Here is a 13528-nt window from a genome sequence, read left to right on the forward strand (position 1 = left end):
AAATAGTTTAAAGCCTTCCCTCTTGTTCTCAGACTCAATGTCTAATAAGCTCAGACCAACTGTTACTATACATTACCCTGCTCCACCCACGTGCTATATCAGAAGCAATAAAATCATTATCACCCAGATTGTAATAGGAATTTCACATTTAATAAAATATTTCTATATATATATGAATACAGTCTACTCTTCTCAACAACTTAATTTTACTGAGCAATCGTGGACTTGCAACAAATTACCCCAAACAGCACCTATTGTTTGTGACCATGTGACAAGGACATCATGAACGCATGCTCTGTTCAGGGCATGTAGATAGAAGAAATATCACAGGACGAAATTCATAAGAGCTGTTTTTGCTTTCAAAGCTGGAGTGTTGTCGCGCATGCTCATTGTTATAATGTGGAAAAACCATATTGAGATCTCTTACTGCACTAGTGCGCATGGCCAATGCTTTAGTGTGATTGATGTTGGTTTGGCTTATGTGCCTGAGCTCCCGGGACACAATCAGCTGCACTTCATATAATACAGAAAGTGCAGTGGCAAGGAGAAGTTTTAGAGCAGGCTGCGGGAGAGAGAGATAGTCGAGCCTACAGCACTGCTACGACTGTTATCAAAAAATGTCAGCGAATAAAACCAAGAAAGTGAAAATGGCCACCAAATCATGTCCTGATTGCGACCAACAGGTGAGGAACGTTTAATATTTGTAACAATTTTGCTATGTCTTTGATACATTTTAGGAGCTGTTTGGCTGCTCAACTCTAGGCAGCAAGGATCACTCAAGCAACTATGTCAAAGTTCTGAATGGGAGGGGTTTCAAGATGTATTACATCTAATGCAAGCGATTTCACTTTGTAAATGTCTTTCTTATTTCAGTTAGTGATTCATTAGTATACAAGTTTGGTCGGATCCATATCGCTAGACACGAGTGTAGCTTGTGCTTGAATCATTCTGTAACCGACATATTTTACAGACTGTCAGTCGGAATATTGTGGTAAAGATCTGTGTACCTAGACGTTTCCTTATTTTTGATGCACTATAGCCTATCACTCCTTAATATTGCTACGTTGCAATTTATAGGCAACTTTTGAATAGGTGATTGGCACAATGTTTCATCTTGAATGTTTGGTTAGCCTATGGCTTTTCCTGTTTGATTAGGATTTCTTATGACTGGGGCGATAGCACCCTTAACGTATGCCACATTAACCATCGGTGAATGAAATGGCGACAGTGAAATTACAGAAGAATTTCAGTTTATAGTTTCCCATTGTCCTGTCCTTATCGATTGAAACATTATTCGGTCGTAGAGGAATCAGTCACGTTTAGCTGTTATGAATGGCTTGGTCGTTGGTATTATCGGCACGTGTCCAAAAATGTAGTTTCTTGCTGGCTAGCACCAGCGACTTTTTATCATATATTATGAAGGACATAACATAGCGATGATCAGTTCCTAATACAGAACACATGCGTAATGCTTTGGATATTTTATCGCTGCTCGCCCAAACATATACATTATCAAAGATAACACCGCTATGTGGTAGATATTCGTCAGATGTGCTGTGCATGCAAACCTTTGTGAAATGCTGATACTACCCTACTTCTCAAATATTAACCTTGGATTTTTCTTTTTCCTCGCAGATCCCTGTAGCTTGCAAGTCCTGTCCCTGCGGTTATGTGTTCATTAGCCGAAAGCTCTTAAATGCCAAACTAAATGAAAGATCACCACCAGCATTAGGTAATGCTTATTTACTTGATGAATAATTTACAATGCAAAATAAGTAGATTTTGAGTTTCAATATTACATGCGATGATCTATTTTGGAATTCTGTTTCTACTCAGAGGGTCTGCTCAGGGCATAACTACCAGAAAATTATATATATATATATATATATATATATATGTGTCTATATAACCTATTTCTGATGATTGTGGTATGAATTTGGTAGGAGCCTTATGAATGTCTTCATATGACCTCATATAGGTTAGTCAAGTTTATGGCATGTAGACTAAAACAATTTAATCTGGAAGTCCATTGACTTTTCATACATATTCCTTTAACATAGGAATTTTGCAGTCAGTAAGCCTCCAGGCTTTACTGTCAGATAGCCTATCTATGTGTAGGCTAGTTTAGTCAACAGGGGCAGTTCAGAATGTTGAATTGAGTGGTGCAATAGACAGCAGCCTGACTGCCTGAAAGCGCTGTTTGCCTGTGTGTGGAGAGTCATGGGGGATGGGTTTACTAATTCCTGGCTGAAAAGCTTGTTCCTTCAGTCTCCCCACTATGTTGTTTCAGAGTGGGAGAGTACAACATCCGTCTCAATAAAAGAAGCCACTTGTGCATATTAAGTTGAGCATGGAATAAGTCTAACTTGACGGTTAATCTTGAAAGAAATTATTATAATGAACTGGTATTTCCACGTCATATGTTGCTTTTGATTTTAGTGTGCTTCTGTCATGTGTGTGTTGGGGAGGCAGGAGGTGAGAATGTATGAAACAAGCCTGTAGAGTCCTCATGGACAGAAAGTAATTTGTTCTTGATGAGAAAGTCCAGGTGATGAGCCACTAGCTTGATTTCATAATGATACGGTTGAACCTGGGCAGTGTGTACAGATCAGACATGAGGCAATGGGGCCAGGCTGAGTGGTTCAGCATGTTAACAGATTACTAGCTTTCTCCCTGACTGCATGAGCAGAGGCTGGTTTTGTATGTGTACCCTCATATATATATATATATATATATATATATATATATATATATATATATATATATATATATATATATATATAAATTATATATATATGCTATCGGGATATGTAGTGGTATGCAAAATTCTTTTTACAGATTAAAGAGACACAACAAAAATGGCCTGTACTTTTGTTTGGTGCTAAATGAAAGGCTATAACTATGTAGGATTGGCTATAATATGTGATCTCTAATACCTAATTCTAATATGGTTTTATTAGTTTCACAGTAAACTGTATAAACATAGTTGTCCATGGAAGAGAAGAATGTCTCCTTGTGAGTAGGCCGAGGCGAGTTTTAGATTACAGCTCTCTCGTCTTTAATGACGGGTGTTAGCAAGCATTCTTTCTCTCCCTTTTCACAAGAGTTCACCATTTACTTTTCCTCAGCCAAATATCAGCTCCACTATTCAGGAATTCATCTTTCCATGTTAGCATAGGCTGCCATCCAGCATAAAAATAACTACAAGAACCAATTTTATATCTTAGCCAATGTGATGAAATTGTATAGTTATTTTCAAATCCTTCTTTTTGGAAAATGCTGCCCATTATGCAAATGTGGGTAAATGTCATTTTATTTTTTGAAAACAAAAACACAGGTGTAAAACGAAAACAGTGAAGGATCTCAAGACCAGTGTATTCCTTTAAGTTATATAACATGTAAGAATGAAGCGTTTCGGTTTTCTTTGTGACTGATTTAACTAAATATCTAATGATGATAAACCAGTGCAGTAGGTGAATGTGTCACAACCTTCTGCAAATAAAATGAGTCATATCCTTAATCTCTCTCAAGACATTTGTGTTCCTGTTTAGGCAGGCTGTTGGCAAGACTAGAATTCCTCAGCTGTGCAGTCTTTCATGGGATGGAAATGCTTAAAAGGCACTGCCTGCTGCACTGGAAAGAACTCAAAATCTATTAAAATAAGATGAGCAAACACATCTTGTGTCTTGTGAATGTTAAATCACAACATGGCACACCCTCTCAAGAGTATAGGTTCAAAATATAAAAAAAAATGGACATGGCTCATTGAGTGTTCATCTGCATGTGTTAATGTATAACTCTCAATGGTGAGATCTTGGCAGGCATTGTCATGCGTTTGATTGGTAGTCATTGTGAAACCACTCTACACTCTTTCTGTTTCTTTCTCCTCCCACACCTCTGAGGTGTCACAGTGTGTCACCATTTTCAGTTCATTTTTAAGGATGAGGAGCCATAAAAATAATTCCCCATGAGTAAAGCAGCAGGCCTACTTCCTGTTAGGCTAATGAGTGGCTTGCTGATTAGATCCCTGAGTCTGAGGAGATAGCCACACTGTTGACCCATATATACTGCTGTCAGTGGGGGATACTGCTCAAAGAACAGCATGTTATGTGGTGCAGCCTGGGTTGCAGTATTTTTTGAGCTAATTTATGAGGAAATTGTTTAGTTAAAATGTGTAAAACGTGTATTTGAATATTCAGGAACACATCTTTCTTGTATTTATTTAACAAGGTCATCTTGTTCTGTGCTGGTATTCTATCAACAACACCAGCAGCACATGCATGATGTAACATATGTAATTAAAGCCATTCTGCTTTTACCTTTTTGAAATGTTGCTGAAGTGTCAGTTTTCATTTTTGTCCACTGGAGGTACCATTGAGCAGAACTAGGGGGGGAAATCAACATTGAAGTGAAGCGTAAACATTTATTGGCTTTTGTTATACGGTCACATGCAATTTAATTTTTTTTTGTTTACAGTGGTCTTTAACTCTTTTTTTCCATTAGATAAACTGGATGCAAAGAGAAGACGGACGGAACGAATCCGCCGAGAAAAGATCAACTCTACCTCCACTAATGATATGGAAAACAGAAGGCGGTCTCGCTCCAACAGCCAATCAGAGCAGATTCGCAGAGGAAGGGGTAGACCTAAGACCACAGGTCTGAAGAAACAGGAGGAGGAGAAAGGTAATTCTGTCACCTGGACTCCTGCTTTCATCGGCTGTATTGTATTAAGAGACTAGGTAAAGTATTGTATTGTATTGTATTAAGAGACTAGGAAAGTAAGGTCGGTAAGTTGTGCTGTTGTGGGCATTATTCTGTGCCATTTTGTTCAATAAGCTGACTGGCACAGACAAAAAAGTGGTGTGACTGCATTCTGTGCATACCTTTCACAGACAGTTTAGCACAGTATACTGGCAGCTCTGAGATGTACATTTCAAACACATTTTGACATTATTAATACCAATGAGGGCTTTAGGATGAACAATTTAAATGATTACCTTTTCAAGACGGGAGGCACACAATCATTTTGTGCTGCTGAATATTATACCATTGTCAAAAAATAATAAATTCTGACATTTCTATTCCTCTTGTCGGAGTGTAGATGTATGTATAGGGTGCTAAACCAGTATGTGTAGTTGAAGACTATGTTATGGTTTGTGCATTTCTCCTTCATTTCCCCATTCAGTTCTTTGAAAATACTATTTGGCAGGCATCTGTTTTCAGAGGATTCATTCTCCTTTGCTGGAGTTATCTAGAGGATTTAAGCTGCTTCTCTCACCTCATTCCTTAGTCAGCTCACACAGCAACCCGCATATTGCAAATATACCCTTTCAGTCCTGTGTGAGAGTGAGGGAGGGAGGGAGGGAGGGAGAGGTGAGGGAGAGGGATGCACAGATTCTGGACTTTTCATATGACATGTTGGCTTTACAGAGACATTATGTCAGGGATGGTGTCCAATTTTCACCCCTGTGAGGCAAGATCCACGTTGTCAGAGTGAACAAAGCAAACATGGCTGTTGGTGTTAGTCTGCTCTGTGAATTCTTTAGCAAAGGTCTGCTCTAACAGTAATCGCTGCATTGTAGTTTATTAGATTAATTACACTGAATAACATTTATCGTAGCGCATGGGAAGAATATCTGCTCCAAAAGCACGAGAAGAGCTCGATTAGTTAAGCATGGTGGTGAAGTGGGAGTCATTGTGTTCAGATTAATGATTTACAGGCGGGCTGCTCTCTCGGCTCACTGCTAAATAAATCATGGTGTCACTTTTGGAGCTGACGCTATATCTACTCTTTCAGGCAGGGGAATATGCATGTCACAGTTTATTTGGAAGTGTATCATTTTTCACAGCCCTAATCAGAAGTTGATAAGTAATGTAATTCAACAATACATTGTAAATCACAAAATAATAATTAAATGCGCATGGGCCTATGGACTTGTCTTGAAATATTTATTTGTATATTAAGATTGTATATTGTCTTAGTCATTCTCACAAATGTGTCCTATTACTCTTTTGTGTTGTGACAGTAGAAAAACAAGAGAAGGAGGTCGATATCTACGCCAATCTGTCAGACGAGAAGGCCTTTGTGTTCTCGGTGGCCTTGGCTGAAATCAACCGTAAGATCCTTGGCCAGAGACTGATCCTGTAGCTGTTACACTGGTGCTGACTGACAGGTGAAACTCAGGAGTCCTGCTGCCGAGGCCCAGGCATGGCCTCTGTGTATGACAGAAGAGGGGTGGGGGGGGGGGGGGGGGGATGGTCGAGGAGGACTTTAAGACTCAGACCTACTTTTGATAGTGGGAGCCACTTGGACTGGTTGACACCTGGGGTGTTGCCTGGGAAACGTGGCCATGCAGACACCTGCTCTGCCTGGAGAGAGGAGGTGGAACCACTGGCTGACTTGACGAGGAAGCGTGAGAAACGAAGCCTCTGTGGGCAAAAGATTCTGGTGCTCTGCGAAGTCTATATGTATTTATCTTTTCATCAGATTTTACATGACACGATAAGCTGAGGGTCCATCGCCATCGATAGAGGAATGCTAGCTGTTCAGTAGAGCTGACTGTTTTTTAAAAGGAGGTGATAACTATGCCAGGTTTTGCTCTAAACTGTCACAGGGCTGTTCGGGTACTGTAATTGTGACTTCAGTGTAGTCCTAGGTTTGCTGATCTACTTAACTGTTCATTGTAGATGCCATGCAGCCCTGTCGTTGACTAGCAAACCTAGTTTTTATGCTTGTGGGAATACCATTGTATATCTTTATTTATTATGCCCGTTCCACTCTAATTTAAATGCTTATTTTATTATCCTCTTTTGTTTCTGTTTCATAAGTGGCAAAGCATATCTAATGTAATATTTGCTCTGTATATGAGCGTATTAAGTGTCAAAGCAAAAATCCACTTTGATTTTAACTCCTGAGGTTACAAGAGGTAAATTCCTGCCATACTTGGTCTTTTGTTTTTGCACTGTCTCAGTTGTCCATTAATGGGAAAACATCTTCAGATTACTGCACTCCACTAGGCTTATGTTCCAACACAGAAAATCCTTTTAAGTATTATTTTAAAGAACGATTCCTGTGATACAATCTGACTCCAGGCTGTGATCTGCTCCCAATTTATCGCCAGAACAAAATGATCTGGAATTTAGAGAGAACAGATGAAAAATGATAGCAAAAGTGATTTCAACACATAGTGGGAATTTGATCATTGTGTTCTATTTTGTTGTGAGCAGGGACCTTAAAAGAACAGTCAACAGACGTGACTTGTTCAGTTTCAAAGCGAAAAAAGTAATATGGTGTTCTGGAATGTCTCTGCCAAATACCACAACCTAGAATATGCTCTGTTAGAGCTTTGGATGGGAAGTGCAGATCAGTAGCACCATACTGTGCTTGCTATTGTGTGGGGGATTATTTGACAGTAATAGCTGTTGCAAAACCCACAGACCACATCACTCCTCCTGCTTATATTAAAAATCATTCTAAAATAAAAAATAATGATTTACTATTAATCTGGTTTGTGTGCATTCTTTACTGTAGTAATTTTACCTGTTAAAAGGCTGCATTTTCAGTACAGAGAGCTTAATTCGGTGTTGTGAGCAAAATGACTGTAACCCATTACCGAAAGGACACATTTAACACAATTATTTTAATGAACTGAAACGAGTCATGAGCAGAGGGGTGATAACGGAACCAAAGTTTCTCAGAGGTAAAGTTTCTGCTGAATAGCGCGGTATGTTTGTTGTTTATTATGCCTGCTTACATCATGTCTGAAACAAGAGCGTAGATGGATCGGATGCTAAATGGACATCTATCATTTATCTTTAAAAACCCATGTTGCTTTCAGGCTGTGTTATTGCAGAAGATGGTAATCATGCATGCAAGTGAAATAAAACCAAGCGATTCAGCAGTACATGATATATGACTGACCTACATTGCTTTCTGTTTATGCACAGGGAAGGCACTGCTGCCTTCAAGCAGTTATGGTGAAATGCAAATTGGGCCAAAACGCATTTAGATCTACCAATATGTAGTGGCCGACTGTTTTATTGATTTAGCATTTCACTTTTTTTTGTAAACGGAAATGGTATTTAGGAAATAACTCGTGCATGGTGACATGGTTCTTACAGATATGTCCCTCCCTGTTATTGGGGATTTTCCTTTTTTGCTTTCTCTCTTTTTTGCCTTCTTGGCTTTGGTTGGAAAGACTCCTCCTGACTTGGATCATCCCTGTGGAATGTCAACAGGTTTCCATGGAAGATCCAAACCTCACAACTCCCGCTGTCACAGTGCCTCGGACAAAGTGGCACCTCCCTGACACTGTGCTATGTGGTGCACTGGCCCCACATTTGGTGTGCTCAGCAGTTACCATCTCAGCATGGATTTAAATTGACTGAAACTTGAGATGGCTTGGTGTTTGGTATGCCTGCAATATGCAAAGTGTGGCCGTCGACTGCAAACCCTACAGCCTAACTACTGATAGTATCATTACCCAGGATGGGAGTTGCCTGTTGCATTATCCAGCATGACCATCCTCCTGAAAAGAGCACAATAAGACAGTAAAGGAGAGCAGTGGGGAAGAGAGGAGGGAGGGAGGTAGGGAGAGAGGGAGGGTTGCAAATGATCACTGTGCTCGGGGGTACAAGCTGCCGTGAACCAGAAATCTTGCTTGGTCAGCACAAGTCTTTCCTACGCGTTGCACTGTATGTGTGAAAACAATGCAGCACTCGAAAATATGGATACAACTAAAATGTAGCATGCTTAATTAAAATGTAGGTTTAGCATTCATAGTTGGCATTTAATTATGTCACAAGGGGATTATGTGGTTTGCCTGCACAGACGGTGTAATCAGCCCTCTCCGTAGTCAGAGAGAGCCTGAGAGAGGGAGAGCTTAGCACAATGTTGAGGGCTTGTACACTTCAATGGGGATTTCCCTCTGCTCTGCTCTGTACAGTCATTCCATTCACATGGGACCACCGTGATAAGAAACCAAACCTGGAAGACAAGCTCACGTGACTTTGGGCTGTCAGGTTACCCTAACGACAGCACTGTGTCTCTTAGGGAAGTTCCTCCCTCAACCAAGCTCATCCACAGATGACAACTCAGAATCAAATACACATATACTCTCTTTCTCTCTGTCTTTGTCTCTGTCTCTGTCTCTGTATCACTCACTCTTCGGCACACAAACACACACACACACACACACAGACTGTTTTTACTAATGCTGTATTTTTCCACCTCATCTTTCTTGTTCTTCTTGAGGTAATGACAGTCATGATGTATCACAGAAGGAAAACAAGACGAGTGGGATAGAGGCTGACTCACTCATGTCATGTCACAGTAGCCTTGAGTGTGAGCAGGAAGAGAGAAGATGTTACCTCAAATGAATGTCAGCAACACAAATGATATCCTTGACTCTGCCTGTGGTTTATATAGCACACACTTATCCAAACCATTTATAGCAGAGAAGTTATGCAGTTTAACATGATTGCCCCTACAGTATAATAAACAACAGCAGAAATAATAACCTTGGTGTTTGTTGGACCTTTTTTATGGGCAGGGACATTTACCCTCCATATATGTAAATATTAGTCCTTGGTTGACTCTGTTCAATGGCCTGGAGGATGAGTATGAACTCAGAGGTTCTTGGACTGATTTGTGTGGTGACAGGAAGCAATGTTGCTGAACAAGCCACCCTCTCTGACAGTGTTTCCACTGAATTCTCACAGAAATAAGGATGCATTTAGGCTATGCTCTATCTTTTTTTTTAAAGCTGGCATCTCTCAGAAACACATAATGTAATAATAACTGTGTTTTAGTGCTGTTGTAACCACAGGGTTATTTAACTAGGATGGCTGAAAACTATATGAAAAGCATTACATTACATTACATAAAAAGCTTGGGAGGCTTTGTTAGTTTTGTTTGTAACGTGGTTGCCTGCTGTTTTAATTATTTCATAGGACTTTTTTTAATGCGTACTAATGCACATATGATCAAGTAGCTGGGAAAGCAAAAAATACAATGTTGCATAAAACAAATATGAAGAATTTTCATAACAGTTCAGATTTCAATGTAAATATACTCACAGGGAATAGGTAACATTAGTGCAATTTTATTGCGCAATTCCTTTTCAAGCAACTGCCCCAGGGTTAGTAGTCACATTGAAATATGATCAGAACAGTATGCACTCCACTACTCTTCTGATCTTACTCTAAAATGTCTCTATTTTTCAGGAGCCATTCTGCTTGGCAAGCAGAGTGATATAATATGGGTCTATTGTGCCCACTATTATCAGGGGAGGAAATGCCACTCGATGTAATAAATGTGTTCCTAGGTCACATGACTAAGAAATGATGTCATTAACCAGGAAGAGTGTCTATTGTTCTTTTAGGATCTAACCCAACCATAAACAGTCAAATCTCTACTCATGCACAGAATATTGCATTTGAGAAAATACTATTGAGGAATTATTGCTGCATGTATATGGAATATGATATTGTATTAATATGATGTAAATATTCTATCACAAATGTCATATTTTATAGCATTATATTAACATTAATTAGTGCTGTGTGCTGAATCTTGGCTGAAAGGTCATTTGGAAGGTCATCTTGTCCTGAGAGAAAATTAATGAAATGTTTAGCACTCCAGTTATGAATTGCTGACCCACAATGTTTTCTGCAGTTACAGAATGAACAGAGGTAGCAGGAAGCTGTGGCTGCAATTCAGCTGAATATGTTTGGCTAAGAATGTATCTCTAGTTAGATACTATTTTTATCCTCTTTTTGAAAAGGAATCCATTTATTTCATCGAATATATTTAATCTCAAAGGAATGCTTTCCCAGTAGTTTGCCCTAATTTTGGGTGCTATACTGAATAGTTCTATTGTTCAACCAATTGAGTGTAGTATCTGATTCCTCCACCAGATGGCACACAGGTAACGTGACAAATACTGAAAGAGAGCGTTGCTAGTTGTTTTGGTCACATATTATGGGTCTTCTGATTTCTCTAGTGAAGCTTTGAAGTCTTGGAGTTCTACATGTAAATATGATGCACATCTGCTATTTGACCTAAAACAATGACTCCAGTTTAAATGAGCATTTGACAGTAAGCCTCATGTTTGCATGATTTATGGCTCAAGCGCATGTGAAGGCCTTTTGTGAAAATTGATATAGAATTCTAGTAATATGTTATCACATTTGAAGCAAAAACAAGATAGGCTACAAGGCCTACGAATCACTGATATATTACATACCTCCAGAAAACAATTATTGTATGTTTATGTTCATGTATTGAGCAGGAATAGCATTTTAATACTAATACTATTGTTTATAAAATTAATAATGTTTATGAAAACAACAAGAACTACAATAATTTTCTTTCAAGAGGGCATTTGATAGACAGATAAGAAGTAGTAGATATTTAAAGGATTCTTGACTCTTCTTACTCAAGTGGGTCAGACAAAGTGGACACAGTTGTCCAGAGGTTCCACAATATCTTTGGCTACAGATTTGCAATACTGACCAGAAATCTCTTTGTTTAATAAATTGACAGCAGTTCCACAGATGGCCTCTCCATGTATCCAGAGGTAGGCGGAGATGTTGGCACATGACTATAAGATCAGCTAGGGCAGAATAATGGAAATACTGATGATCTTAATTGCTTTCCATTGCATGAGAGACTGGCACGAACAGGGATTCTTTGCTTGGTTGAGTTAGAGGGATGATATTGAAAAGGTGGCCATAAGAATTAAAGGGGAATAAGTTCAGGCCATATACAGAGTAAAGCAGCATGGGAATCACGAGTCATTGTGCCCCTGCCAGGCCCAAAAGATGTGCTACAACTGCACAGCGCCATATGTGGTGGCTAAAGCTTGGCTAGGACATTGAGGACAGAGTGAAATTGCTGAGTTTGCTGGTGGCCCCATTTAATGTCTGGGGCTGGCAGAGGTTCCCTGTAAGGTTCTCCTGTCCACAAGATGGCAATAGAGGGCCGGATAAGCGGGTGCTCTAGTTGGACAAGGGTTGAGAGGAAACAGGTAGATGTCAATCTATAGGCTGGGAGCTGATTAGCAATGATCAAAAGACATCTGGGTGGCTTATCAAAGATGCACACGGACACAAAGGCATACCTTTTTTTACCACACAGGTAACACTATTAATATAATTCACATATCACCAGGTAAACCACATCACATTGTCAAATAGATCTTTGTCTACATAACATTGTAACATTTGTCTACATAACAATTTAACAATATCTGACAGACTAGCACGACATTTTGGAGAGCGGAGACATCAGACTTTAACTTTGCAAAGATCTTTGTGGCCATGGCACAATGTGACACATGCCACTGAAGGTTACCAGAGAGAGAGAGAGAGAGTGGGCGATGTTGGTGAGGATGGATGTCTGAGTCACAGTGTTTGTTTGGGATTGCAGTGGACCCATGGCTTGGCATTCATGTGACCCATGCATAGCACAGATGTACTCTTGGTGACCAAGACAGGCTTCCTGTGACTGCACTGTTAGTCTGCTCTGCAGGTGCAGGAGGATATCAGGGTCCTCTCCTCCTGGAACACCCTGCAGAGACCCAGACACATCAGATCCTGCTCACAACGCTCCCAAAAATACTTCCCGCAACTGAACAAAGGTGAAGGGAGGGAAAAAGAGAAAGAGAGAGAGAGATAGAGAGAGAGAGAGAGATGGATAGAGAGAGAGAGAGAGAGAGAGAGAACGAGGGCTTTAGGCCAGGACAATCAGCGACTCTGTTAAGAGTTAAAGAGTGGTGTGTGGTGAGAGCCGAGCACTGTCCGGCCCGTTAGAGGCCCAGCGGATGTGACAACCCTGGGCCCTTATAAGGAGTGGGCAGCCAGACGTGGGGGTCAGCAACTCGATGCCTCCGCTCGGGATGTGTCACTGACGCACTCTGTCTGGCCGTTTTCAGCAAAGCAGGGGGGTGTAGGATCAAATCCTTCACAGCCTCACTTTCTCACTCTCGCACAAACACGCACATGCTCACGATTACACACACAAACACACAAACACACAGGCAAACATACACACACACACACACACACACACACACACACACACACACACAGAGAAACACACACACACACACACACAGAAACACACACACACACACACACACACACACACAATCTAGTGAACACACACAGAAAGCTTGTTTGTGTGGATTTACGCACAGAATGCAACATGTTGAAACAGAGGCAGCAAGCACATGGAGATCTAACTCACTGGCCCATGCTTTCTGCTGTCTGCTGTGTCCCACTATCCCAGGCCCAGACAGAAGACACAGAAGTGCATGCAACTACAGACAAATGCACTCACAGAGAAGGGGGAGGCAAGTGCATCAAAGATGGCATCTCTCCCGACTGTGTGTGTGTGTGTGTGTGTGTGTGTGTGTGTGTGTGTATGTGTGTGTGTGTGTGTGTTTGTGTGTGTGTGTGTGTGCGTGTTTGTGTGTGAGACAGAAAAGGAGAGAAAGTTAAGACTTGGCTTCATCTTTCATCCATC

General features: G+C 40.4%; 1 protein-coding gene across 2 annotated transcripts; it reads left to right on the forward strand.

Annotated features, from left to right (window-relative positions):
• The first annotated feature begins 374 nt into the window (after window positions 1–374).
• On the forward strand, window positions 375–7503 carry c14h16orf87 (chromosome 14 C16orf87 homolog). Of its 2 annotated transcripts, none has more exons than XM_042060724.1 (4): window positions 375–683; window positions 1636–1732; window positions 4504–4683; window positions 6027–7503. In XM_042060724.1, the coding sequence occupies exons 1-4, from the start codon at window positions 618–620 to the stop codon at window positions 6146–6148; spliced, it is 465 nt and encodes a 154-aa protein (XP_041916658.1). In that variant the 5' UTR covers window positions 375–617; the 3' UTR covers window positions 6149–7503. The 2 variants fall into 2 exon arrangements, with proteins under 2 accessions (XP_041916658.1, XP_041916659.1); XM_042060725.1 differs by having other exon boundaries at window positions 6030–7503.
• The last annotated feature ends 6025 nt before the right edge of the window (window positions 7504–13528 follow it).

This window comes from Alosa sapidissima, chromosome 14, assembly GCF_018492685.1.
Source record: "Alosa sapidissima isolate fAloSap1 chromosome 14, fAloSap1.pri, whole genome shotgun sequence".
Classification (NCBI taxonomy): domain Eukaryota; kingdom Metazoa; phylum Chordata; class Actinopteri; order Clupeiformes; family Clupeidae; genus Alosa; species Alosa sapidissima.